The sequence below is a fragment of the Pan paniscus genome, chromosome 9 (genome assembly GCF_029289425.2).
Source record: "Pan paniscus chromosome 9, NHGRI_mPanPan1-v2.0_pri, whole genome shotgun sequence".
Lineage (NCBI taxonomy): Eukaryota > Metazoa > Chordata > Mammalia > Primates > Hominidae > Pan > Pan paniscus.
In genome coordinates this window covers 77,764,594-77,790,505 of record NC_073258.2, presented here as the reverse complement: position 1 = coordinate 77,790,505, position 25,912 = coordinate 77,764,594, and the positions used below count along the sequence as shown (strand labels likewise).

General features: G+C 43.2%; 1 protein-coding gene across 4 annotated transcripts in view; it reads right to left on the bottom strand.

Moving 5' to 3' along the window:
* The window catches only part of ACER3 (alkaline ceramidase 3), a 166,050-nt gene extending 156,062 nt beyond the window's left edge, over positions 1–9,988 (bottom strand). Inside the window, exon 1 of one of the 4 annotated variants that reach the window (XM_003808151.6) lies at positions 7,891–9,988. In XM_003808151.6, the coding sequence (XP_003808199.1) occupies positions 7,891–7,993 (103 nt within the window). In that variant the 5' untranslated portion in view covers positions 7,994–9,988. The remainder of the gene's footprint in view (positions 1–7,890) is intronic. The other 3 variants (XM_034933417.3, XM_034933419.3, XM_034933418.3) reach the window with 3 other exon arrangements.
* Positions 9,989–25,912: the final 15,924 nt, after the last annotated feature.

The window sequence follows — 25,912 nt, the reverse complement described above, 5'->3', positions numbered from 1 at the left end:
GGGGCAGGTTTGGAAGGGTCCTGAGCACAGGAGGTTCTGTCCCCATAGATTTGGAGCGCAGCACCATCCTACTATGTGGATGAGTTCTTGTTCACCTTCCTGTCAGTCTCCACGTGTTCAGCTATCCAGAAGTTCTCCAAACCCTGTCCTCTTGAACCTTTTATGGAGACTTCACTGGATAGGCATGATTGAAGCATGAACAACCATGTTGAAATATGATTGGACAAAAAAGGTATAGTCTAATATTAATAGACTGAATGGGGAAACCCAGCAAAGCCTGTCTGTTCAGATTCCTCTTGGCTTCTCTCTGCAGCATTCCTTCCTCCAGGGTATGAGGCAGGACTCTCTCTGTAATGAGGGTCTTGTGACCCACAGTCAGATTAGAGTCCTGCCTTGGGTAGGTGAAAGAAGGGCAGGGGAAGACCAGAGAGATAGAGATTCTGTTTCCTAAGGCCTGTTTTGAGGCCTACAGTGCCCCAACATTATAATAAAAGACTCTAAAAAGGGATATGAGAGTTATGAGCCAGGAACCATGGGCTACACACACACACACACACACACACACACACACACACACACACACACAGATATTAAAACTAAACTCTTTTGTACACTCAATTTGTCCTTCCATTTGGCCTTAATTCTTCAGTTGACTTATGAACTTTTGAGTTATAATTTGGAGGCAGTGCTGCTTGCCTGTCAATAACCTTCAGAGAAAGGAGCATCTTCCTTCATATGACAGGGATGTCACCTCTGCCAGCCCAGAGTCCCAAGACCAAAAAAGAAGCCTGACGTGTGCTCACTAACTTGAGGTTGCTCTTCAGGGAGGATGGTAGGAAGGAACCTGAGAAAAGGAAAAGAAAAGAAATATAGCAAAGGGCTACAAGCAGTCAAATGCCTTTCATGGCATACCTGTATGGCAGAGATAGCTGATTAAAGCCCCTTTTGTCTTGTGCTGCAGCAGCAAGGAAAAAAAAAGACCTTGTTCCCCCATCTAAGTGAATCCCATAGTAAAGGTATAGAGACTGAGGGCTGCCCTACTTTCCTTCTGCCCACTTCCTATGAATAGGATGGGGAGAGAGGCAGCAAACCTATGAGAAGGAACAATACCTAGCTTGAACCATTCTCACTCATGGACAAAAGGATATGGCAAGATGATCATACAACATTACAACAGCCATTCTTCCCATCCATGAAAGTCATACCAACCAGGTTACCTCCTCAGACTGAGGTAAGCCCTATAAAAACCATAATTGGGAATTTTCATGTATTTTTTAGCTTTCTTTTGTTTATTTATTTTTATTTTTTAGCTTTCTGATAAATAAACCCTTCATCATAATATGTCAATTCTTGGACATTCCATGATCAAATACATTTTCGGGTATGCATTTCACCTGAAAGAAACAAATGTGCCTGTTTATACTTGTCTGTTCATACTCCTGCTGCCCTCTCAGCTACTTTTTTTTTTTTTTTTTTTTTTGAGACAGAGTCTCACTCTGTCACCAAGGCTGGAGTGCAGTGGCACAATGTCAGCTCTCTGCAACCTCTGCCTCCAGGGTTCAAGTGATTCTCCTGCCTCAGCCTCCCAAGCAGCTGGGACTACAGGCACATACCACCACACCTGGCAAATTTTTGTATTTTTAGTAGAGACGGTGTCTCATCATGTTGGCCAGGCTGGTCTCCAACTCGTGACCTCAAGTGATCTGTCTGCCTTGGCCTCCCAAAGTGCTGGGATTACAGGCATGAGCCACCATGCCTGGCCCTCTCAGCTACTTTGAACAGAGAAGCTGTCTTCAAATGGTTTTATAGCCTTAGTCAGTGACAAAATAGGTACTCAGTAAATATCTGCTGAATAAATAAAACATTTTGAATGACTTTTAACCGGGTAATTCTTTTCTGAACACTCATATTCACAGCAATAGCCAAGAGGTAGAAGTAACCCAAGTTTACGCTGTCAGAAAAATGAATAAAGAAAATATGGCCTGGGCATGATGGCTCACATCATGAAGCTGTAGGTAAATCTTATTCCCCTCCATTTCCCTTTATGTAATATTTCTTCCATTAAACCAACAGCACCTGAAACTCCACTTCGTATAGATAGTATGTCTTGGTAGAAAGAGTTGTGACACCTAAATTTGAATACCATTTCTGCCTCTTAATAGCTGTATGATGCTGAGCTGCTTATTTAACTAACTTCTCCAAGACTCAGTGTCCTTCTCTTTACAATGAGGTAACAACATCTAACGTTCCTTGATAGGAATGTTCTGAGGATTAGAAATACAGTCTTCACTTTGCAGGGTTCCAATATCCTCAAATTTCAGTTATCATAGTTTAGTTAAATAACACCAATTACCCAATGACACAATTCAAATTTCAGTTACCACTGTATACTAATTGTGAGTAGCTGAATATAGTACAAACTTCACTGCTACATCTTAAGTCCACAAATCACTATACAAATAACAGAAGTACATCACCATCAGTGACCAACCAGGTCACTTCTTTCAATGTCTGTTGGTGATCAGTCACAGTGAACCTGGTACCAGTTATTCAGTTCATGTACAGAAAGCAAAGCATGTAGTTGAGTTGCCTCCTTGTCTCCTGGTGATAAACTTATGTGCCATGTTACAAAATTGAGTAACAGAAGGAGAGAATTGGCCAAGAATGATGAAAGGGTAGCAGAGAAACAAAAATGTATAATGTTGGAAGTGAAATTCCAATCAAACATAAACAGAATTATAGAAGAAATAGCTGACCATAAGAATGCTGACGCTACTGCCATTCAAGGGACTCTAAATATGTAGTCTGAGGGGCTGGGTGCAGTGGCTCACACCTATAATTCCAGCACTTTGGGAGGCTGAGGTGGGCAGATCACTTGAGGCCAGGAGTTCAAGACCATCCTGGCCAACATGGTGAAACCCCATCTCTACCAAAAAAAAAAAAAAAAAACAAAAATTAGCCAGGTATGGTGGTGCGTGCCTCCCAGCTACTTGGGAGCCTGAGCTGGGAGGATTGCTTGAGCCCAGGAGGCACAGGTTGCAGTAAGCCAAGATCACGCCGCTGCACTCCAGCCTGGGCGACAGAATGAGACTTTGTCTCAAAAAAGAAAAAAAAAAAAAAAAAAAAAGATGCTGGGCAAGGTGACTCACACCTGTAATCCCAGCACTTTGGGAGGCCAAGGCAGGTGAATCACTGCAGGTCAGGCGTTTGAGACCAGCCTGGCCAACATGGTGAAACCCCGTCTCTACTACAAATACAAAAATTAGCTGGGCATGGTGGTGCACTCCTGTAATCCCAGTTATGTGGGTGGCTGAGGCACGAGAATTGCTTGAACCCAGGAGCTGGAGGTTGCAGTGAGCCAAGATTGCGCCACTGCACTCCAGCCTGGGTGACAGAGCGAGATTCCGTCTGGAAAAAAAAAAAAATGCAATCTGAGGAATTCAGAGAAAGAGAAGGCAAACTTATCAACATAAATGCATAAAGTAGTTGTGGTGAAAAGGATAAAGATGTCCCAGGAGAAATTATGCTAACAAAAAAAACTTTGCATTAAAGGAACTCTTGGAGAGATTTCACAATCTTAAAAGTGCAAAGGATAAATTTTGGAAGCTGATACAAATTAGAAAAGAATTCATGAAGGGATAGTACTCATCCCGGCTGGGCATGGTGGCTCATGCCTATATTCTCAACACTTTGGGAGGCTGAGGTGGGAGGACTGCTTGAGCTCAGGAGTTTGAGACCAGCTTGGGCAACATGGCAAAACCCTGTCTCTACTAAAAATCCAAAAAAAAAAAAAAAATTAGCTGGGCATGGTGGCACACACCTGTAGTCCCAGCTATGGGGTACTGAGGTGGCAGGATCACTTGAGCCTGGGAGGTCGAGGCTGCAGTGAGCTGTGATTGTGCCACTGCACTCCAGCCTAAGCAACAGAGGGAGACCTTGTCTCAGGAAAAATCCAAAAACCTGTTGGCCCTCATTACTGTAGCTGTAGCTGGCTAAAAAAAAAAAAAAAAAAAAAAAAAAAAAAAAAAAAAAATTAATTTAAGAGAAAAAAGACAACTGGGCATGGAAGTTCACACCTGTAATCCCAGCACTTTGGGAGGCTGAAGCAGGTGGATCACTTGAGGTCAGGAGTTCGAGACCAGCCTGGCCAAAATGGTGAAACCCCGTCTCCACTAAAAATACAAAAATTAGCCAGGCGTGGTGGCATGTGCCTGTAATCCCAGCTACTTGGGAGGCTGAGGCAGGAGAACTGCTTGAACCCAGGGGGTGGAGGTTGCAGTGAGCCGAGATCGCGACACTGCATTCCAGCCTAGGCAACAGAGCGAGACTCTACCTCAAAAAAAAAAAAAAAAAAAATACTCATTCCATATTATGAGTTATGTGACAAAAAGGCAAGCACTGTTTTAATTACTCTTGATAAGTGATTTTTATAAACAAAATAGTTTATTTCTCAATGTTTTTAATGTTTTAAAGTATACTAAATAAATATGCTTACTTTTTTCATTTCCCTACATATTCATAACCAACAGTAAGAGAGTTTACAATGTTTGACAGAAAGTTTTAAAGATCACAGAACAATCATAACTTTTCCCATTGATTATTAACATAGTGTTACCTGGTTTTAACTTGCACAGTCATTTGTGGGGTCCCACACTATGATGCAAAGCAAGGACTGCCTGTACCTCTAACTTCTGGCAGGTCAAGGGGCTTATTATTTCACAATGAGAGACCTTTTCCTCTGGTCTTTACAATATGCTCAAACAAAAGGAATTTAAACTGATCTTGGCTGATGCTAGGAAGACAGTTTTCGGGTGCTGAAAGTGACTGAGAACTACTGCCATATCTGAATATGCAATTCCCCAAACACTTCATTATTCCCTAAAATACATATATTCTAATGCTGAAAGATAGTTGAAAGAAGGTTGAGTAAACTGAATAGTTGTTCAATTTGTCCTGTGTGATAGCATAGTATTTCATATCTGTCTTCCTTTCTTGAATATAGGGGCAAAACAATGAATGTGTGATAGAAGTAATGATGGAGAGGTAACATGGATAGTAGCTTTAGAGTCAGACTTCAATGTGAACACTATCTCTACATCACTTACTGTAATCTTAGGTAAATTATTTCTTAGAACTTCAACGTCCTTATCTTTGAAATGGGGATAATAATACCTTCTTTTTGAAATTACTGTAAAGATCAAAAGAGATAAGATATATGAAGTGCTTAGCAAAGTGTAGTACAAGTGACCACTTAGATAATAGCTATTATTACATTATCTTTAATATTACCATCAATACTATTGTTAATGTAAATACTATCATGATGTTAATATTGCACTTGCTTTAAACACATATTTTAAACATATTATTATTAATCAGCATATTTTTCAAAGATCAAATTATCTTAGTCCAAGATATATTACTGTAGATACTCATGACTTGCTATGGTAAGATGACTTGACCTCAACTTCCTCCAGATGATTTTCTCCCAAGGTGCATGCGCAAAGGGCTGCAAACATTCACTCATCCTCTTCTTGCAACCCCTCTGATTCCTATGTCAAAACCCTCCCTGCAGTCTGCTCAGAGTTTCCTCTTCTGAGCACATTGAGAACAAATGTCATTTCCCATTTCTCAGAGCTATCTGCCAGAACACAGTATCTTGCTCTCTCATAGTCCACATGACTTACCGCCAGTTTTCTCTCTTTGCATTTTTTATATTTTTTTTGTAGAAATAGGGTCTAACTCTTGCCCAGGCTGGAGTGCAGTGGCATAATTACAGCTCACAGCAACCTTGAACTCCTGGGCTCAAGTGATCTTCCCACCTCAGTCTCCTAAGTAGCTGGGACTACAGGCACAAACCACCATGCATATCTAATTTTTTAAATTTGTTATGGAGACAGGGTCTCACTATGTTGCCCAGGCTGGACTCAAACTCCTGGCCTCAAGCAGTCCTCCTGCCTTGGCCTCCCAAAGTGCTGGGATTACAGGCATGGGCCACGATGCCCAGCCCAGTTTTTTCTTTTGATTTGAATCCAAAACCTTGGTTCTAAACTAAGAGTCATTATTACCTACATAGACCCATAAAGCTGCAACCAAGGCCAGCCCCTTTTCTCTATTAAATAATTTTTTCCTTCGAAAATATTGAGTTCATTGAACAATGTCTGATTTAACACTTTCAGTGACAGAAAGTCCTCTGTCCCCCAAGTCAACCTTTCCCATATCATTGGTGAGAAGGTTTTTCCTTACATCGAAGCAAACTTTTCCCCATTACAGTTAGTTTCTGCCCATAGGCCCTAATTCCAGATTCCAAATAAATTAAAAAAAATTATTCTATATGATAGCCCATCCAATATTTGAAGACTCTTGAATTCCTCTTTTCCATGTTACACATTTCCAGCGCAGAGTGCATGGTTTTACGTCTCTTTCCTCGTGGTCATGGTTCTCTGGACCAGGCATGGGCTTGCCAAAGTGATCTAACAACAAACTGGTAAAGCGCTTCCTTTGCCAACATGTGGGTTCCCAAGTAATTGCATTACAAATGATCCCTTTGCCCATATTTCTCCATGATTATGTAAAAATTATTAATTTAATAGTTGAAGAAAAGTGACTCTTAGCCTAAATCATGGTCATAAGAGAATGGTACTAAAGTCCTGAAAACTGCAAAAAGTGTTTTTTTTTTTTTTGAAACTTAGCCAATTACCAGAACAGAATAAAGTGGGACCATTTGTCATGATATGCTTGCCTCTTTCCTACAAAGCCATGCACAGATGCCTGAGAGCAGGACTCAACAATGAGAAGGTTAGCTAAGAAGAGTTTCACTTCACGTCCTGAGAAGTAGATCCAACTAAAAGAAGGCAGTAATCATTAGCCAAAGGATAGTCTTTGCACTTTGCCAGAAGCAGGTACCTAAAAGAAGGATCAAATATTGTGCTCTCAAAACCTGATTAAATGATAGAAAAAGAAGTGGCAGATTTCTCCTAGCCTGGCAGGAAAAATCGTCTAGGAAAACAGACAGACACCCACATAGGCACACAGAACAAGCCCAACCTGACCAGCAGTGCCTGACAGAGCAGCCGCTAAAGAAGAATTCTTAAATCCTCAGAAGGTGCAGTCGGTGGAAGTAGTGTCCTCAGATGACCCCTAACTCCTAGATAGTTGGATAGGACAGAATGGAGCAGGGACTTGGTCCTCTGTGCTCTTGGGAGCCTGGCAGGGGCAGAAGGTACAGACTAGGTGCAAGATGCCTTCGACTCCTGGTGCAAGATGACAGTTGAATAATCATACTCAGAGAGCAGATGACGTCTGGTACTTGAAGACATCCTGGGGGATAGGGGTGGGATGGTTCAGATCTCAGACTAGTGAAACTGTTCCCTGGAGGTGAGCAAGGAGGTCTAATATTCCAGTGAAAAGGGAAGGGAAAGACGGTAGAATTCTCACGGACTGGGGGAAAGACGAAGCTAGGAACTGTCCCCTTCTGGTGGTGGCAACAGCAGAGCAGGTGTCCTGGGCCCTCATTCCAAGGGGCAGGGTCCTCCACTCTCCCAGCCTGGCCCCACTCGGCTCTCGGGCAGGAATTCCCATTCCCAACCCGGCTCTTCAGGCTTTCCCCCTTAGGTCCAGCAGGGGCTCCCCACTTCCCACTGCTCTTCTGCCCCCCCCAATCCTCAGGCCCCCTTCCTCCCTCCCAGACCCCGGCACTCCTCCCTCTACACACTGGACTCCCGGACCGCTCCTCTCAGCCTCCCGCTGGCCCAGGGCGCCGCATTCCAGCTCCCGGGGCCAGGCCTGGCACCTCCCTTCGCGGCCAGGTTCGCCCTTTGCCTTCCTCACACGGCGTCTCCTCAGCCCGGTGCCCTCTCGCCCCCACTCCCCTCCTCAGGCCACACTCACAGAACTCGGCGATGTACCAGGTCACGGAGTAGTTCTCCTCGCACCAGTCCAGCGTGGAGGTCGTGGGGCCCCAGTAGCCCTCTCGGTCCGCGGCCGGAGCCATCACGCCGCCGCCGCCGCCGCCGCCCAGGCGCTCCGCTCACTGTGCCGGGTTAGGCTGGCGACCAGGCCGGCTCCGGCCCAGCCCGCGCGCTCGCTCGCGCCCCGCCCGGCCCTGCCTCCCCGAGGGGCGGGGCCTGGCGCCGCTACTGACACTGCCCTGACGGTGGCCCCGCCCACCGGCGCCGCTGGGCCGCGGGGCCGGGCCAGGCCCGACCTGGTGTAAGGCCCACTCGGAGGGCGCCGGCTGGCCCCGCCCCTCTTCACCCTTGGGCGGGGCAGGGGCGTGATCCAGGAAGGAGCCGGGGGCCTGGGCTTCCTGGCCGGTGCAGACACGCCAATGGCCGTAGGTTGGGGGTTCCTGACATCCCAGAGGCTATATTCTGTCAGGATGTGCCAGAGCCTCTATTTGTGTGCGTGTGGTTTGATTTAATCGGGGCGGGGGTGGGATGAATACTTCTATCAAGCCCTTGCTTGATTAAACCTGTGCGACGAAGCGCCTCTATGTCTTCCATTGAGCCACAGGCCTCAAATGGAGCCCCAAAACAGAGTACCCCCAACCAATCCCCGTGATTCTCAGGAAATAAACCGTGATTTTCTGATAAAGGTGTAAGTGTCTCTTCGGTACAAAGGGAAAGGGTGAACAACCCAGGACCGAAAAAAAAAAAGTAGGTTCTGAGATCCTAAAAAAAAAAGAATGCTGCTAGCTAGAGCACTAAAGCAAAGTTTCCCTGCTTCGTTTGGGCCTCCAAGCACAGAGGTTTCCACGTTCTAACTATAATTGTGCCCTGCTCTTCAGGCAACCAACAGCCTACCCCTACTTCCAACTTCAAAAGTCTAATACTCCCAGCCCCCGTCTGGGAGTATCGTAGACGGCAAAACCCCGTGTCTACGAAAAATACAAAAATTAGCTGGGCGCGGTGGCTCAGACGTGTGGTCCCAGCTACTTGAGAAGCTGAGGTGGGAGGATCACTTGAGCCCCCGCGGTGGAGATTGCATGCAGTGAGCTGAGACTGTGCCAATCCAGCCTGGGAGAACAGAGCGAGACCCTGTCTCTAAATAAAAAAATAAATAAATAAATAAATAAATAAATAAAAAGTCTAGTACTCCACAGGTCTGCCAGACAGCTCTTCCTAAAACAGATGCAACCACCCTTGCCCCTAGTGTTCAGCTACACCAAACTCAAACTTTCCCCTCTCCTAGAATGCGCTGGGTCACCTGCCTTTGCTCCCACAGTTCAACTGGGACAGCCTAACTCTCTTCTCCGTTTGACCAACTCCCCACTCTTCTTTTAAAATCCAGCTCCCTGAAGCCATCCCAGATGTTTACACCCTAGAGCTTCCTTGCCCTTTGTTCACATCCTACTGTGCTACATCCTGATCAGAGACCTTGCTTTCCATTCTTTATGGTCTTAGTATTAGGACTCTGCCTGAATACACAGTAAGAAATGAAGAGTAAAAATGAAGGATGATACAACTGCTATTTTCTAAATAAATAAGTCAGATGTGGTGCAAGTCAAAGGTAAAAGAGAGGACAAGGAGAGATGAAGAGCCCACAGCCTTTCTACAAAATAACCATAGCCAATTAGCAGGAAATAGATGCAGAACTTTTATTTGCTAGGTGCAAAACCTAGGGAAGCAGTGTATCTTTTTTTTTTTTTTTTTTTTTTTTGAGACAGTCTTGCTCTGTCGCCAGGCTGGAATGCAGTGGCATGATCTCGGCTCACCGCAACTTCCGCCTCCTGGGTTTAAGCGATTCTCCTGTCTCAGCCTCCAGAGTAGCTGGGACTACAGGTGTGCACCACCACGCCCAGCTAATTTTTGTATTTTTAGTAGAGACAGGGTTTCACCATGTTGGCCAGGCTGGCCTCGATCTCTTGACCTGGTGATTCACCCGCCTCGGCCTCCCAAAGTGCTGGGATTACAGGCGTGAGCCATCGCGCCTGGCCGGAAGCAGTGTATTTTAATAGGAATAGTAGCCTCTCTGAAATTTTTCTTTTTTGAGACAGAATCTCGATCTGTCGCCCAGGCTGGAGTGCAGTTGTGCCATCTTGGCTCGCTGCAACTTCTGCCTTCTGGGAATCGTGCCTCAGTACCCCCTCATCCCCATAGCTGGGATTACAGGAGGCTGCCACCACACCTGGCTAATTTTTGTATTTTTAATAGAGACAAGATTTCACCATGTTGGCCAGGTCAGTCTTGAACTCCTGACCTTGAGTGATCCACCCTCCTTGGCCTCCGAAAGTCCTGGGATTACAGGCCTGAGTTACACCCTACCTGGCCTGAAATTTTTATTTTGAATGTCATTGAGCTTCTACTATATACCAGGCCCTGTTTGGCTGCCTGGGTGCTAGGACCACACAGAGGTAAACATGAAAGATCCAAGAAGGCCGTCTCCAGAGAGATAAAAGCCATTGAGGTGTGGGGAAACATCTATTTCTAGTCATTTTGTCTCATATTCTAAAACTTCCGTTTTGTTTATGTGTTTATGTAATAATCATGAGCATATATAATTTATAAATGAATGAAATATTTATATATTTGTATGCTCAAAATGAATATGCAAAAACTCATACTCAAAAGTGATTTGCCGATGAGGTGTGCAATCAGAACAGTGCAGAGACCACAACAATAGAGTATGATCATTCTTAGCTAGGAGTAAAAAAAAAATTAGGGTGTTGTGTAACCCCCTATGTGAAAATAACCCCTGACCCAGCCAAGTGACTCAAGGCAGGATGAGGCCTTGGCTGAGTCAATACTCTGCACAATGTTCATCAATAGTGAAAAAGGAAATCTACCGTGACCAGGATGGATTTTAGGAGAGAGAAATTCCCCCATCCAAGAGAAAAGGTGCATTGCAGAAGTTTCACTCAGAAAACACAAAATGAATTTCACAGCTCCTTCAGCAATATCTACCTTCCTTTTTCTTTTTTTCTAAAAAATTTCCCCCCTTGAGCATAAAAGCAATGCCTGGAAATGTAAGGGACCCAGACTAGTCAAAACTATCTCAAAAAAGAAGAACAAAGCTGGAGGACTTATACTTCCTGATTTCAACACTTACTGTAAAACTATAGTAATGAAGACAGTGCAGTACTGGCATGAAGATAGACATGTAGATCAAAGGAATAGAATTGAGAGTCCAGCAATAAACCCTTACATTTATGGTCAATTGATTTTTAACAAGGATGCCAAGACAATTCAATAGGGGATGAATAGTCTTTCAACAAATGGTGCTGGGACAACTGGATATCCACACGCAAAAGAATGAAATTAGAATGCTTCCTGTTACAATAAACAAAATTCAACTCAAAATAGATCATAGACCTAAATGTAAGAGCCAAAACTATAAAATTATTAGAAGTTTACATAAAATAAATATTTGTAACCTTGAGTAGGCAATGGTTTCTTATATAAAACACCAAAAACACAAGCGACAAAAGGAAAAATAGATAAATTGGACTTCATCAAAATTAAAAACTCCTTTGCTGAAAATGATACCATCAAGAAAGTGAAAAGACAACCCACAGAATGAAAGAAATTATTTGCAAATCATATATCTTATATGAGACTTGTGTCCAGAATATATAAAGAACTTGTAATTCAATAATTAGAAGACAAATAACTTCCAATAACCCTATTAAAGAATGAGTAAAGGATCTGAATAGACATTTCTCCAAGGAAGATATACAAATGATCAATAAAAACATGAAAAGATGTTCAACATAGCCGGGCGCTGTGGCTCAAGCCTGTAATCCCAGCACTTTGGGAGGCCGAGGCAGGCGGATCATGAGGTCAGGAGATCGAGACCATCCTGGCTAACACAGTGAAACCCCGTCTCTACTAAAAACACAAAAAATTCGCCGGGCGTGGTGGTGGGCACCTGTAGTCCCAGCTACTCGGGAGGCTGAGGCAGGAGAATGGCGTGAACCCAGGAGGCGGAGCTTGCAGTGAGCCGAGATTGCACTGCTGCACTCCAGCCTGGGCGACAGAGCAAGACTACGTCACAAAAAAAAAAAAAAGAAAAAGAAAAAGAAAAGATGTTCAACATAATTTGCCATTAGAAAAATGCAAATCAAAACCACAGTGAGATGCCGCTTCAGACAACCTAGGATGGCTATAATCAAAAAGACAAATAACAACAAATGTTGGCAAGCATGTGGAGAAAGTGGAACCCTCAAACATCGCTGGTATGTAAAATGGTGCAGCAGCTTTGAGAACTTTTTCAGTTCCTCAGAATGCTAAATGGGGTTATCATATGACCTAAGCAATTTTACTCCTAGGTATATACCAAGAGAATTAAAAACACATATCCACCAAAAACTTGTACAAGAATGATCATAGCAGTATTATTCACAGTAGCCAAAAAGTGGAAACACACCAAATGTCCATCAACTGATGAATAGATTAATAAGTGTGATATACCCATTCAATGAAATATTATTCTGCAATAAAAAGAAATGAAATGAAATACTGGTGCATGCTACAACATGGATGAACCTTGAAAATTTTATGCCATATCAAAGAAGCCAGACACCAAGGGGCACATATTGTGATTCCATTTATAATATATGGAACATCTAGAATAGGCAAATCTGAAGAGATAGAAAGTAAATCAGTGGTTGTCTAAGGCTGAGAAAGGGAGCAGGAACGGGAAGTGACTGTTAATGGGAATAGGGTAAGTTTGGGGGATGATGAAAGTGTTCTAAAATTAGATTGTGGTGATAGTTACACAACTCTGTGAACATGCCAAAAAAAAAAAAAAACCCACTGAAGTGTATACTTTAAATGGCCAATATGTATGGTGTGTAAATTACATCTTAAAACTTTTTATTTTATTTTATTTTATTTTATTTTGAGATGGAGTTTTATTCTTTTTGCTGAGGCTGGAGTGCAATGGTATGATCTCGGCTCACTGCAACCTCTGCTTCCTGGGTTTAAGTGATTCTCTGCTTCAGCCTCCTGAGTAGCTGAGATTACAGGTGTGCACCACCACGCCTGGCTAATTTTGTATTTTTAGCAGAGACCAGGTTTCACCATGTAGGCCAGGCTGGTCTTGAACTCCTGACCTCAGGTGATCTGCCCACTTCAGCCTCCCAAAGTGCTGAGATTGCAGGCATAAGCCATTGCACCCGGCCAAAACTTTTGTTTAAAGCAATACATTCTTAAGTTGAAAAATTTAGAAAATACCAAAAAAAAAAAAGTATAAAAAATCACTTACAATCCCACCAACTAGCAATGTCCATTGTCAACACTTAAGTACATTTTCTTCCATTATTTTATCTAATGATTTGTTTACATAATGGAGCTATTTTTGTCTTTATATTTCATATTCTTTCATAAGCATTTCTCATGCTATTAAAAATACTCATAAATATCACTTTAATAGTTACATTAGGGAGGGTGCAGTGGATCATGCCTATAATCCCAGCACTTTGGGAGGCCAAACTGGGAGGATCTCTTGAGCTCAAGAGTTCAACACCAGCCTGGGCAACATAGCCAAACCCTGCCTCTACAAAAAATTTTAAAAATTAGCTGGGTGTGTTGGTGTGTGCCTGTAGTCCCAGCTACTCAGAAGGCTGGGACGAGAGGGTGCCTGAGCCCAGGAGTTTGAAGTTACAGTGACATATTATGCACCACTCCACTCCAGTCTGGGCAACAGTGAGACCCTGTTTCTAAAAAAAAAAAAAGAAGTTACATCATATCCAATTTTATAAATAAATCACAATTTACTTAATTATGATATATTACTATTCCCTTACTACTGGGTATTTAGGTTATTTCCAATGCCAATATTTATTTTCGACTAACAACCCAAATTTTGAAAGCTTTCAACTAGATTCCTACTGAAAATTCTTTTTATCAGTTTTCAATATGACAAAAGAAATCCAAGCTATAATTAATTTTTCCATATGAGATATGTTGAACCATTTCACAACTGCAAAGGAAAATTTGAAACCACAAAAACCAAATGTGTAGGCTCACCACAGAATAAGTGATCTTAAGATCTACAAGTTACCTCTTGTCCTCTTTTACAGCTCAGTGCATTCATGGCAGCCCCTTAACACTGCCTAGCTATCTCTCTGTGGGAGACATGGAGTGTCACCAAAAGACAACAGACCTCAACCTGGGGACAGAACCCTAGCCTTTCTGGGAAGGCTCCCCTGACCCCCAGACAGGGTTGAAGAGCCTCCTGTGTTCTCCTGCAGATCCTTGGTTTCCCTCTGCCATACTCCTCTCGCTTTTGGTAATAGGCTGTTTGGAAGTTGGCCTTCCAGACCCTGTCCCACTCTATCTCTGTATCTTCATCTGGACCTGACACAGGACTGGCTCTCAGGAGATACTTATAGAACAATATAACAATAGTGTTTATCGAACATTTACCATGGGCTAGACCCTGTTCTGAGTTTTATGTATAAATATATAAACTCAGTAAAATCTTACAGCAATCCTATGAGGTAGACACTGTTCCTTTTCTCATTTCACAGTTAGGGACATTAAAGTACAAACAGGTTAAGTTACTTGCCCAAATATATATAACTAGTTCATAGCAGAGCAAGGATTTGAATCTAGCAGGCTGGCGTTAGAGCACAGGTGCTTAATAGCTACATTAAGAAAAATTGCTAATGGATTTGTGAAATCTTGATAATGAAGCCTACTCAGAGGATTTTACAGGGATCTAGAGAGCACTCATGAGGGTAAGTGCCATTAGGATAGAAATCATATGTCACCACTGTATGCCTAACACACAACTTGCTGCAGATTACATTGTCCATAAATACACAGTGAATGTGTATATATATATATACATATATATAAAAAGGCAAGGATAAGAAAAGGCACAAGAGAACACGAGTTTTTAAAATGTTATTACATTTATTATTTACTTTCTCTGTTTAATATAACCAGTAATATATGTTCTTTATGGAAAATTTAAAAATACAGATGGAAAAAAGAATTTTATTATGAATATATAATATACTAAAATAATATCTATAACTTATGTAAGTTATTCAGAAAAATAATGAAATGAATCTTGACATAGCCATCAACCAGTTTAAGAGATGGACCGTAGCCAATTACTTGAACCCCTGTGTATCCTTCTTCAGTCTCATCACTTTCCTTTCTCCATAAGCAACCACCCTCCTGAATTTTGTTTTTATCATTCCTTTACTTTTCTGTATATTTTATTATATAAATGTATCCCTGAACATATATTTTGCATGTTTTTGAGCTTAAGTAGACTCGCATGGAATGTATTATTTGGAGACTTGCTCTTTTTTTATCAAAATACTATACTTTTAAGATTCATCCACGTTGTCGCATAAGGCTTTAGTTTATTTATTTTTACTCTTATTTTTATTTTTGTAGAGATGGGGTCTCGCTCTGTCCCCCAGGCTAGAGTGCAGTGGCACATTATAACTCACTGTAACCTTGAACTCCTGGCGCAAGGGATCCTCTCGCCTCAGTCTCCTGAGGAGCTAGGACTACAGGCGCATCATCATGCCTCACTAGTTTTTATTTTTTAATTTTTTTGTAGAGACAGGGTCTGGCTATGTTGCCCAGGGTGGTCTCAAACTTCTGGCCTCAAGTGATCCACCTCAGCCTCCAGAGTGTTGGGATTACAGGTGTGAACCACTACGCTTGGTCAAGTTTTACTCTTTTATGGCCTTCTTTCGTATCACAATACCACAATGTATTTATCAATTCTCCTAAGATGAATATGAAGTTGTTTTTCACCTTTGCTATTATAACCACTGCTATCCTGATGTTTATTTTTACATACCTTCTGACACACGTACAAGCATATTACCTTTAGCATGTTACCTATGAATGAACGTTTGCACATTTTCAAATTAGTAGATAATGCAAAGGTTGTATCAATTTACATTTTCACAATTAAATTATATTTCACACTGAAAATATATTTATTCAAAAAAAATCCACAATGAAAAAATATATAAAGAATCACCTGAGGCTGGGCACAGTGGCTGATTCCTGTAATCTCTGTGCTTTGGGAGGCAAAGGTGAGACAATTGCTTGAGGCCAGGAGTTCAAAATCAGCCTGGGCAACATAGTAAAACCCCACCTCTACAAAACAATTAAAAATCAGTCAGGTGTGGTGGCACAGGCTTATAGTTCTAGCTACTTGAGAGAATGAGGTGGGAGGACATCTTGAGACTGGGTGTTCGAGGCTGCAATGAGCTATAATCACACGACTGCACTCCAGCCTGGGCAACAGAGCAAGAGCAAGATCCTGTCAAAAAGAAAGAAAGAGAGAAAGAAAAAGAGAGAGAGAGAGAAAAAGAGAAAGAAAGAAAGAAAGAGAGAAAGAGGAAGCAGCTCTTTCAAAGAGCAGTGGCTCATGCTTGTAATCTCAGCACTTTGGGAGGCCGAGGCGGGTGGACCACCTGAGGTCAGGAGTTCAAGACCAGCCTGGCAAACATGGTGAAACCCCATCTCTACTAAAAATACAAAAATTAGCCAGGCTTGGTGGTGGGCTCCTGTAATCCCAGCTACTCGGGAGGCTGAGGCAGAGGATCACTTGAACCCGGGAGGTGGAGGTTTCAGTGAACCGAGATCGCACCACTGCACTCCAGCCTGGGCAACAGAGCAAGACTCCATCTCAAAAAGAAAAAAGAAAGAAAGAAAAAGGAATCAAGAATCACCTGGAATTTCATCACTTAGTAAACACTGATAATATTTTGGTGTATAACTAGCCAGATATTTTTCATACATATACATGTTTTATTAAAATAGTTATAAAATACAAATCATTTTGGAGCTTTCTGTTTTTACTTAAAATGCATGATAAGTATTGAAAAATAAATGTTGTATGTACCTGCTGATGCTTATGCTTCCAGAAACATTATTAGACTAACCATCACTCCCAATTCCAGACTTTGAGACTCTACTCTGATGCCATCCTGATGATCTCAGGAAGGCATTAGACCCCAGCAGCTGGACCCCAAGCCCCACTCTCCAGGCAGCGTTAGTGCTAGGGCCTGATTTTCTCATAAGGCCTGATTCTCTCATAAGACTTATTTTCTAAACTCAGAAGAAACTTGGATTACACAGAACAAAAGTCAATTTCAAGCTCCTTGAGCAAGCTAGACTTCCTGGGCCCCTTGTCTCCCAGGATTTCCCCTTGCAGACCTCTTCTATTACCTTCTATACCTCGGCCGCAGGCCACCTGCCATGTCTCCTGCCAGTGCCCCTATGTTCTCTCCCATTTTCTCCCGATTGGAGTCTCCACTAGTTACATTACATCTTTGCAAAACTTGAATAAGTAAAAGCCAGTTTACATGGGAATCTGCAAAATGAATTGAACATCTATTATCAAGCAAGCTTAGTGTTGGGAATACAGAGTATTCCCAATTTTGACCTGGTAATAAATGAAATATGACAAAACACACAAAGCAAGTTAGTAAATTCACTTTCTAATAAATATTTAAGGAATCCCAGCTGTGTGTCAGGCACTATTCTGGGCACTAGAAGAGGAAAAACAGACAAATCTCCAAGGTCAAAATGGGGTTTTCTTGAGACTGAGTCTCACTCTGTTGCCCAGGCTGGAGTGCAATGGTGTGATCTTGGCTCACTGCAACCTCTGTCTCCGGGTTCAAGCAATTCTTCTGCCTCAGCCTCCCAAATAGCTGGGATTATAGGTGTGCACCACCATGCCCGGCTAAGTTTTGTATTTTTAGTAGAGACGAGGTTTTGCCATATTGGACAGTTTGGTCTGGAACTCCTGAACTCAGGTGATCCACTCACCTCGACCTCCCAAAATGCTGGGATTACAGGCGTGAGACACTGCGCCCGGCCCGGGATTACCTTTTAAAATCTTTCTAACAATCCTGTGAATTAAGTACTACTTTTAGCCCTTGTTTACAGATGATGAAACTGAAACAGTGAGGTTAGGTATTTCACCCAATGGCAGCCAGATCATAAGCAGCTGAGCCTAGGCTGGAATCCAGGCAGTCTGGTGCCAGAGGCCATGTTCTTCTCTGCTGTGCCAAGCTGGCCGTGTGAGCTTGGAAGAAAAGGCTGTGCTGGACAGAGAGAACTAGAGGTCTCCTTAGAGGCCAGCACTGTGTTTGGTTTTACTTTTTAGCTGAAGTGTAGGCAATGAGGCTTATGAGGTCTGCAGGGACAATGCCATCAAGGGCCTACAGGGTTTTAAGTAAGATCTTGATATGGGTATGTATGCAGAAGGGAGGACAGATTGACTGAATTGGGAAAGACTGAAGACATGGAGCCTGCAGAAGAGACTATTGCAGTGATAGGGTGAGTAGCAATAGTGATGGAGAAGAGAGGACAAATTCACAGATGTTTAGAGGGTAGAATCAACAGGAATTGGAGACAGACCTGTGGGGAAGGGTTGAAGGAGAAGAAAGTGGTAGGTTTCCAGCCATTCCTAGCTGCTAGGAAAACCAGAAAATTAATCTGGCTGTAGTAGATTGTTGTGGGTGGTTGGTCAGAGCAGAAGGCAGAGAAAGCATTTCTGGGCAAGAAACAGACTGTAAGGGCTTGAAAGGGCAGAGAAAAACAGGCAGAATGAGACATTCAGAGTGGCTGAACTTGTGTGCAGACATGAGGGAGGAGTGAGGACAAATATCAGAGACTAGAGATGCAAAGGGTGGGGCCCAATATGCTGTGATAACGCATTTAGGGTTTATCTTAGTGTTCAAGAAAGGGAATAACATGTTTAAATCCACGTGTTAGAAGAAATAAGTTTTTGATGTGGGGATTTTTTGTAGTAGGGCAGGGTAAGGAGGAGGCGAGGGATCAGGAAAATCAGTTAGAAGGCTGTGGCAAATAATCTTGGCAAAGGATAGGACAGTCAGATTAAACTGCAACACAGGTCCTGGACAGTCCTTGTCCCAAATTTCCAGGAGAGAACTTCAGAGTTCCTTGCTTGGTGGAAGATAGAGAAGAGCTGAAGTTTACCAAGTGAGCTCCTGAGCCCAAAATACGCCACACCCTGGGAGGTAAGTCACCACACACACGAACAGAGTCAACAGCCTGTTTCCACCTGGAAAGCTGTTACAAAATAAATTTGATGAAGTTGAGTATTAATTGAATAGCTCTAATTTGATTGTTTTGTTTTGAATGAGGTTATGGAAACATCAACAATTTTTAAAGTACCCTAAAGATGCTTGCCCTGTGAACAGGAATTCCTTCCTTTCCGCATTGCCTATAAGCCAAGCCCTCTCTTTTCTTTAACTCATAATTTCTATCTGTGCATAGGTGGATGTCTGGTTTTCTTGTATCTACCCTAGCACTGTTACCGTCTAGAGGCTGACCCAAATCTCTATCTCTAACCCAGATCAGTTTCCACAGCTTCGGCTCTTCAATCAGTTAGGATCATGTTTTGTTGCAGGCGACAGAAAATTAGTTCCAGTGCCTTAACCAAAGAAGGGTTTGTTTTTCTCAGGCAGTAGACAGTCCAGGGCCCTGCCACAGCTCCACAGTGCCAGAATCCTTCTTCTTGCTCTGCCCCCTTAGGGTATGGTCTTCAGCCTCATGGTCACAAGATGGCTGCTTCTTGTCTAAGAAACCCAACTCTGTTTGGGTAAGACAAAGGAAGAAGGGCAAGGGTAAAAAGCAAATGCCAGCCAGGGCTGTCCATTGCTATCATGAAAACAATAGCCAGGCCAGGCACGGTGGCTCACACCTGTAATCCCAGTACTTTGGGAGGCTGAGGCAGGAGGATCACTTGCGCACAGGAGTTCAAGACCAGCCTGGGTAACACAGTGAGACCCTGTCTCTGTAGAAAGAAGGAAAGAAAGAAAGAAAGAAAGAAAGAAAGAAAGAAAGAAAGAAAGAAAGAAAGAAAGAAAGAAAGAAAGAAAGAAAGGGGGGAGGGAGGGAGAGAGGGAAGGAGGGAAGTGAAGGAAACAGCCTCTTCAGAACCTACACCCATTGATATCCACTTAGAACTCTTTGGTCGGAACAGGGGTCTCATGACCAACCATAAATAGTCTGGGAAGACTGGCAAAAGAGTCTAGGAGAGTGGATGTTTTAGCTGGGCACCACACTGTCCAAACAAAATTGACTTCTGTTAGGAAAAAAGTAGGGGGACAGGATATTCAGTGACCAACTGACAGGATCTCCCACAGACCAGCATTTCCAACTATCTTCTGAACAGCTCTCCTTGGATATTTCTTTTCCTTTTCTTTTTTCTTTTTTTTTGAGATGGAGTCTCATTCTGTCGCCCAGGCTGGAGTGCAATGGCGTGAGCTTGGCTCACTGCCACCTCCGCCTCCCAGGTTCAAGTGATTCTCCTGCCTCAGCCTCCTGAGTAGCTGGGATTATAGGCACCTGCCATCATGCCCGGCTAATTTTTATATTTTTGCAGAGATAGGGCTTCTTTTCTTTTTTTCTTTTTTTTGTTTGTTTTTTGACAGAGTCTTGCTCTCTCGCCCAGGCTGGAGTGCAATGGCATGATCTCAGCTCACTGCAACCTCCGCCTCGCGGGTTCAAGCAATTCTCTTGCCTCAGCTTCCCAAGTAGCTGGGATTACAGGCACCCACCACCACGCCCAGCTAATTTTTTTGTATTTTTAGTAGAGACAGGGTTTTACCATGTTGGCCAGGCTGGTCTTGAACTTCTGACCTCAGGTGATCTGCCCGCCTTGGCCTCCCCAAGTGCTGGGATTACAGGCATGAGCCAGGGCGCCTGGTCGGATATTTCATAAGGATCTCAGATTAGTTATGTTCTAAAGTTATCTCATTTTCCCTCCACACTGGCTTCTCTTCCACTGTTTTTTTTTTTGTTTTGTTTTGTTTTGTTTTTTTTGTTTTTCATAGTGAAATTCACAACCATTGACCCAGTTTGTTAAAGAAGGAAGCCTTGACTGGGTGCGGTGGCTTATGCCTGTAACCCCAGCACTCTGGGAGGCTAAGGAGAGCAGATCACTTGAGCCCAGGAATTCAAGACCAGCCTGGGCAACATGGTGAAACCCTGTCTCTACTAAAAATACAAAAATTAGCCAGGTGTGGTGTCATGCGCCTGTAGTCCTAGCTACTCAAGAGGCTGATGTGGGAGGATCATTTGAGCCCAAGAGGTTGAGGCTGCAGTGAGCTGTGGGCGACAGGCAAGTCCCTGTCTCAAAAAAAAAGAAAGAAGCCTTGACACCTCCCTATCTCCATGCAGCTTTATCCAGTGATCATACCCTATGAATTCTTCTCTCTGTCCATTTTCCTCTCTCCCCTACTACCATTATCTCTGTCCAAGTCATCATTGCCTGTGCCCTGATAGCCCTGAAGAAAGTCTTAACCCTGCTCCAATCCCACAACCTATTTATTCTTTACACTGTGGCTGCCAGAGGGCTCTATCAATGTCTTCTTCCAAACAACAAAATAACTTTCAGTGATTTTCCACAACCTATGGGATAAAGTCCAGACTCCCTGATATGACCAGCAAGGCTCTTGGTGACCTAGTTCCTGTCCATCTCTCAAATCTTGTTGTTGCATTCCTAAAATACTTTCTCTTCCCTAAAAGAACCCCTTCTCTCAGTCCTGGACTTTTGTGAACATTTTCCCTTCAGCTTGAATCTCCCCTTCCCTTTCTGCCACTTTGGCTAACTGTTGTTTAATCATTCAAGTCTCAGCTCAAACCGGACTTTCTCCAGAAATTCTTCTTGATCATAACATCTCTCTGTATTGTAATCGTCTGTCTACTTGTCTTCCCCACCAGCAAGATCCATGGCTCTCAAACTTAAGAGAATATCACAATCGCTGCTTGTTATGTTTCAGCTGAGACCTAAAGAATCAGAATCTTGGCTAGGCACAGTGGTTCACACCTGTAATCCCAGCACTTCGGGAGGCCGAGGCGGGTGGATAACTTGAGGTCAGGAGTTCGAGACCAGCCTGATATCAACATGGTGAAAACCTGTCTCTATTAAATACAAAAAATTAGCTGAGTGTGGTGGTGTGCACCTGTAATCCCAGCTACTTAGGAGGCTGAGGCAGAAGAATCGCTTGAACCCAGGAGGTGGAGGTTGCAGTGAGCTGAGATTGCATCATTGCACTCCAGCCTGGGCAACAAGAGCAAAAACTCCATCTCAAAACAAACAAAAAAAAAGAATCAGAATCTCTGGGGCCCTGGATCTGCAAGCTTGGGTTGTTGTGAGGCAGGAACCACATCTTGAGAAACTGAGGCAGACTCCAGGCAGCCTCAGGGCAAGGAAAGTGTCTTGGCTCTCAGTGTGTCCCTAGTGCCTAGCACAGGGCAAGGTGCAGAGTGAGCCATCTGTGTAACTCCAAATCCTTTCTCTTTCCACTACCTGTAGGATAAAGTTCAAACTCCTTTACATGACGGATAAGGCTCTCTGTGACCCGGTTCCTGCCCACCTCTCAGGCCCTGTTGCTGCATATGTGAATGAGGTAGAATGGTGTCATCCACTTAAAAGAATGATTACTAGTTATAGGGTACACAGACTTTGATGTCAGATAGGTGAAGCAATCAATCAATCAATCAATCAATCTTTGGTGATTCTCTATTGCCCATGGGATCAAGTCCAAACACGCTGACAGATCTCAGATTTGAAGCCAGCAATGCCTCTTATTATTTCTGTGAATTTGTGTTATTTTCTTATACTGTATATGCCTTGGCTCCTTCACCTGAAAAACTAGGCTAATACCTACATCAATCTCACAACGGTGCTATTAGAAGTAAATGAGATACTGAGTTTAAGGCACTTAGGGCAATGCCTTGGAACATAGCAAAAACTCAATACAAATTGACCATTTACTACTACCACCACCACCACCACCACCACCACTACTACTATTTATGAAGTGCCTGTTTAATTCCAGCCAGGAATTTACAATTTTTATTTTACTTTTTTTCAGAGACAGAGCCTCTCTATGTTGCCAAGATGGAAACTGAACTCCTGGGCTCAAGCAATCCTCTCTCCTCAGCCCCAAGTTGACTGAGGCTACAGGTGTGCACCACTGTACCTGCTAGCCAGGCATTTAAGTATATATATATATATATATATATATGTTTTTTTTAGATGGAGTTTCTCTCTTGTTGCCCAATTTGGAGTGCAATGACGCAATCTTGGCTCACTGCAACCTCCACCTCCTGGGTTCAAGCGATTCTCCTACCTCAGCCTCCCGAGTAGCTGGGACTACAGGCACCCACGACCACACCTGGCTAATTTTCATATTTTTAGTAGAGAAGGCTTTTCACCATGTTGGCCAGGCTGGTCTTGAACTCCTGACCTCTGGTTATTCATCTACCTTGGCCTCCCAAAGTGCTAGGATTACAGATGTGAGCCACCACGCCTGGCGTTTTTTTTTTTTTTTTTTTTTTTTTTTTTTTTTTTTTTGAGACAGAGTCTGGCTCTGTTGCCCAGGCTGAAATGCAGTGGTGTGATCACAGCTCACTGTAACCTCCCTTTCCTAGGCTCAAGTGATCCTCCCACCTCAGCCTCTCAAGTAGCTGGGACTACAGGCACACACCACCACACCTGGCTAATTTTTGTATTTTTTATAGATATGGAGTTTTGCCATGTTGCCCAGGCTGGTGTCAATCTCGTAGGCTCAGGCAATCTGTCTGCCTGGGCCTCCCCAAGGGCTGGGATTACAGGCGTGATCCACCACACCCGGGAGTAAGCATTTTTATATGCATTACTTTATTTAATTATCCCAGTCACTTACCAAGATAAATATCACCATCCTCATTTTATAGATAAGAAAACTGGGTCAACTGAACAATTTGTCTGTCCAATGGGACTCAACTGAAAAACTTGTCTCTGGATGTTTGTAATAAAACATGCTAAAACCCTAAATCAAAACATGATACTAGTTAACAGGAAATTGTTAATTGTTCTTCTGATATATACAGCAAAAGGGAATTGAAAGCATTATTTCCAAATTGATTGTGCCACATAAATTTGGCTACATATGAGTCTAACATATAAAGACAAACTCTTATGATCTTGCACTTTGCTTTACAATTTGTTCCAATAGAACTCGACGTTTTGTGTATGCACACCAACAGGTGACACAAACACAAGTTGGGATCATTGTAGGTAACCTGAGTATGTTGGAAACCAAGGAGGTGCTGAATATTATTACACGAAGCTTACGAATTGAAGTGAATGGTAGTACCAGGCCAAACCACACATTGCAAAACAGGCAGCAAAGTTTGGGCCAAACGTGGCCAAGAATTTCCAAATAACGCATAGCTGGTTGATAGGTAGTATCTACAATATCCCAAACCCACATTTTCCTCTCCAGAGCATCGCGGTGATGAAACTTGATTTTGTGACTAAAACAGAACCTGTCGATTTGCAACTAATGACCCAGAACACCAAGTTGTTAGTGTATGCAGTTCAAAGTAGTGCTTGCATACTTGGAGACAGAAATTGTAGATATTGACCATAGTATGTGTTACTGGTGTAGGGTGTACAGGTTCTTGGTGTTTTGAACAAAGAATTGAAGAAAACACACAAACAAAACAAGGAAAGAATGAAGCAACAAAAGCAGAGATTTATTGAAAATCAAAGTACACTCCACAGGGTGGGAGCGGCCGGAGCATAGGGGCACAAGACCCCCATTACAGAATTTTCTGGGATTTAAATACCATCTAGAGGTTTCCCATTGGTTACTACTTGGTGTACACGCTATGTCAGTGAAGTAGTGGCCCGCAATTAGTCTGTTTGGTTTAGGAAAGCAACCAGTCAGAGGCTGAAGTTACAAAGGTTACACTTATGCAAGTGTCTGATTGGTTGTGAAAAGCAACCAATCAGAGGCTGAAGTTACAAAGTTACACTCCTATGCAAGCCTCTGATTGGTTGCTTTCTGCAACCTGCAACCAATTAGAGATACTTTAAATTTTCCATCTACCATGTAGAAAAAGGGCGGCAGGGGGTGGTTTGCAAAGGGAGTAGCCTCCAGTCCTTTTGTTACTTAGGTGTGGAAAGTTGGGGTTTTCCTTTTGATTTAGTTCTAGGAAGTCAATGTGAATCAGCCTTATGATCCCTGCCTCCAGACCCTATTCTCCTGCCTCATTTTTCCCTGAGAGATGTGATCCCCATAAATCTTTATGGGAGGCAGAGGGACCAATGGTCTTTCTTCTGTAATTGCCTCATGCTGATTGGGGTGTAGTCCTTACATATTGGGAATCATGGAATCATGGAATTCTCGCCCTCCTCTGTCTAGTGGAAATAGGGTAGCTTCTTCAGGGGGTGGTGTCTTCACCTGGAACTGGCTGGAACACTTGCCGCATGATCATCTGGTTTGATGGTCTCTAGGAGACAGGAAATTAATTTGGTTAAAAGATTTAATGGGAACTTCAGTGGGTGGATACCTATGCTGTCAGGAATGTTTGTTACAGAGATTTGCAAGAGAGAGGGAAAAAAAACTGGTCTGTTCTAGGATCTATGTGTTTCCTTAAAGTCTTAGCACAAGCAACTCCATTTTGGTTTGGTTTGGTCTGTTGGGGCCTAGTGCATGAGCTCACAATGGCCTCCCATAATTTTGTTTTAAAATGATTCCCGCTTTTGTCTGGGCGCGGTGGCTCACGCCTGTAATCCCAGCACTTTGGGAGGCTGAGGCGGGCGGATCACGAGGTCAGGAGACCGAGACCATCCTGGCTAACACGGTGAAACCCCGTCTCTACTAAAAATACAAAAAAATTAGCCGGGCGTGGTGGCGGGCGCCTGTAGTCCCAGCTACACGGGAGGCTGAGGCAGGAGAATGGAGTGAACCGGCGAGGCAGAGCTTGCAGTAAGCCGAGATCACGCCACTGCACTCCAGCCTGGGCGACAGTGGGATACTCCGTCTCAAAAAAAAAAAAAAAAACACGAAAAAAAATTCCCACTTTTTGGTCACGTTCTCACTTAGGTGGGGGCAATCCCCCGCATGCACAGACTGAGCTAATACTTTGGTTTAGAGCACAGCGTTTCGATCTCT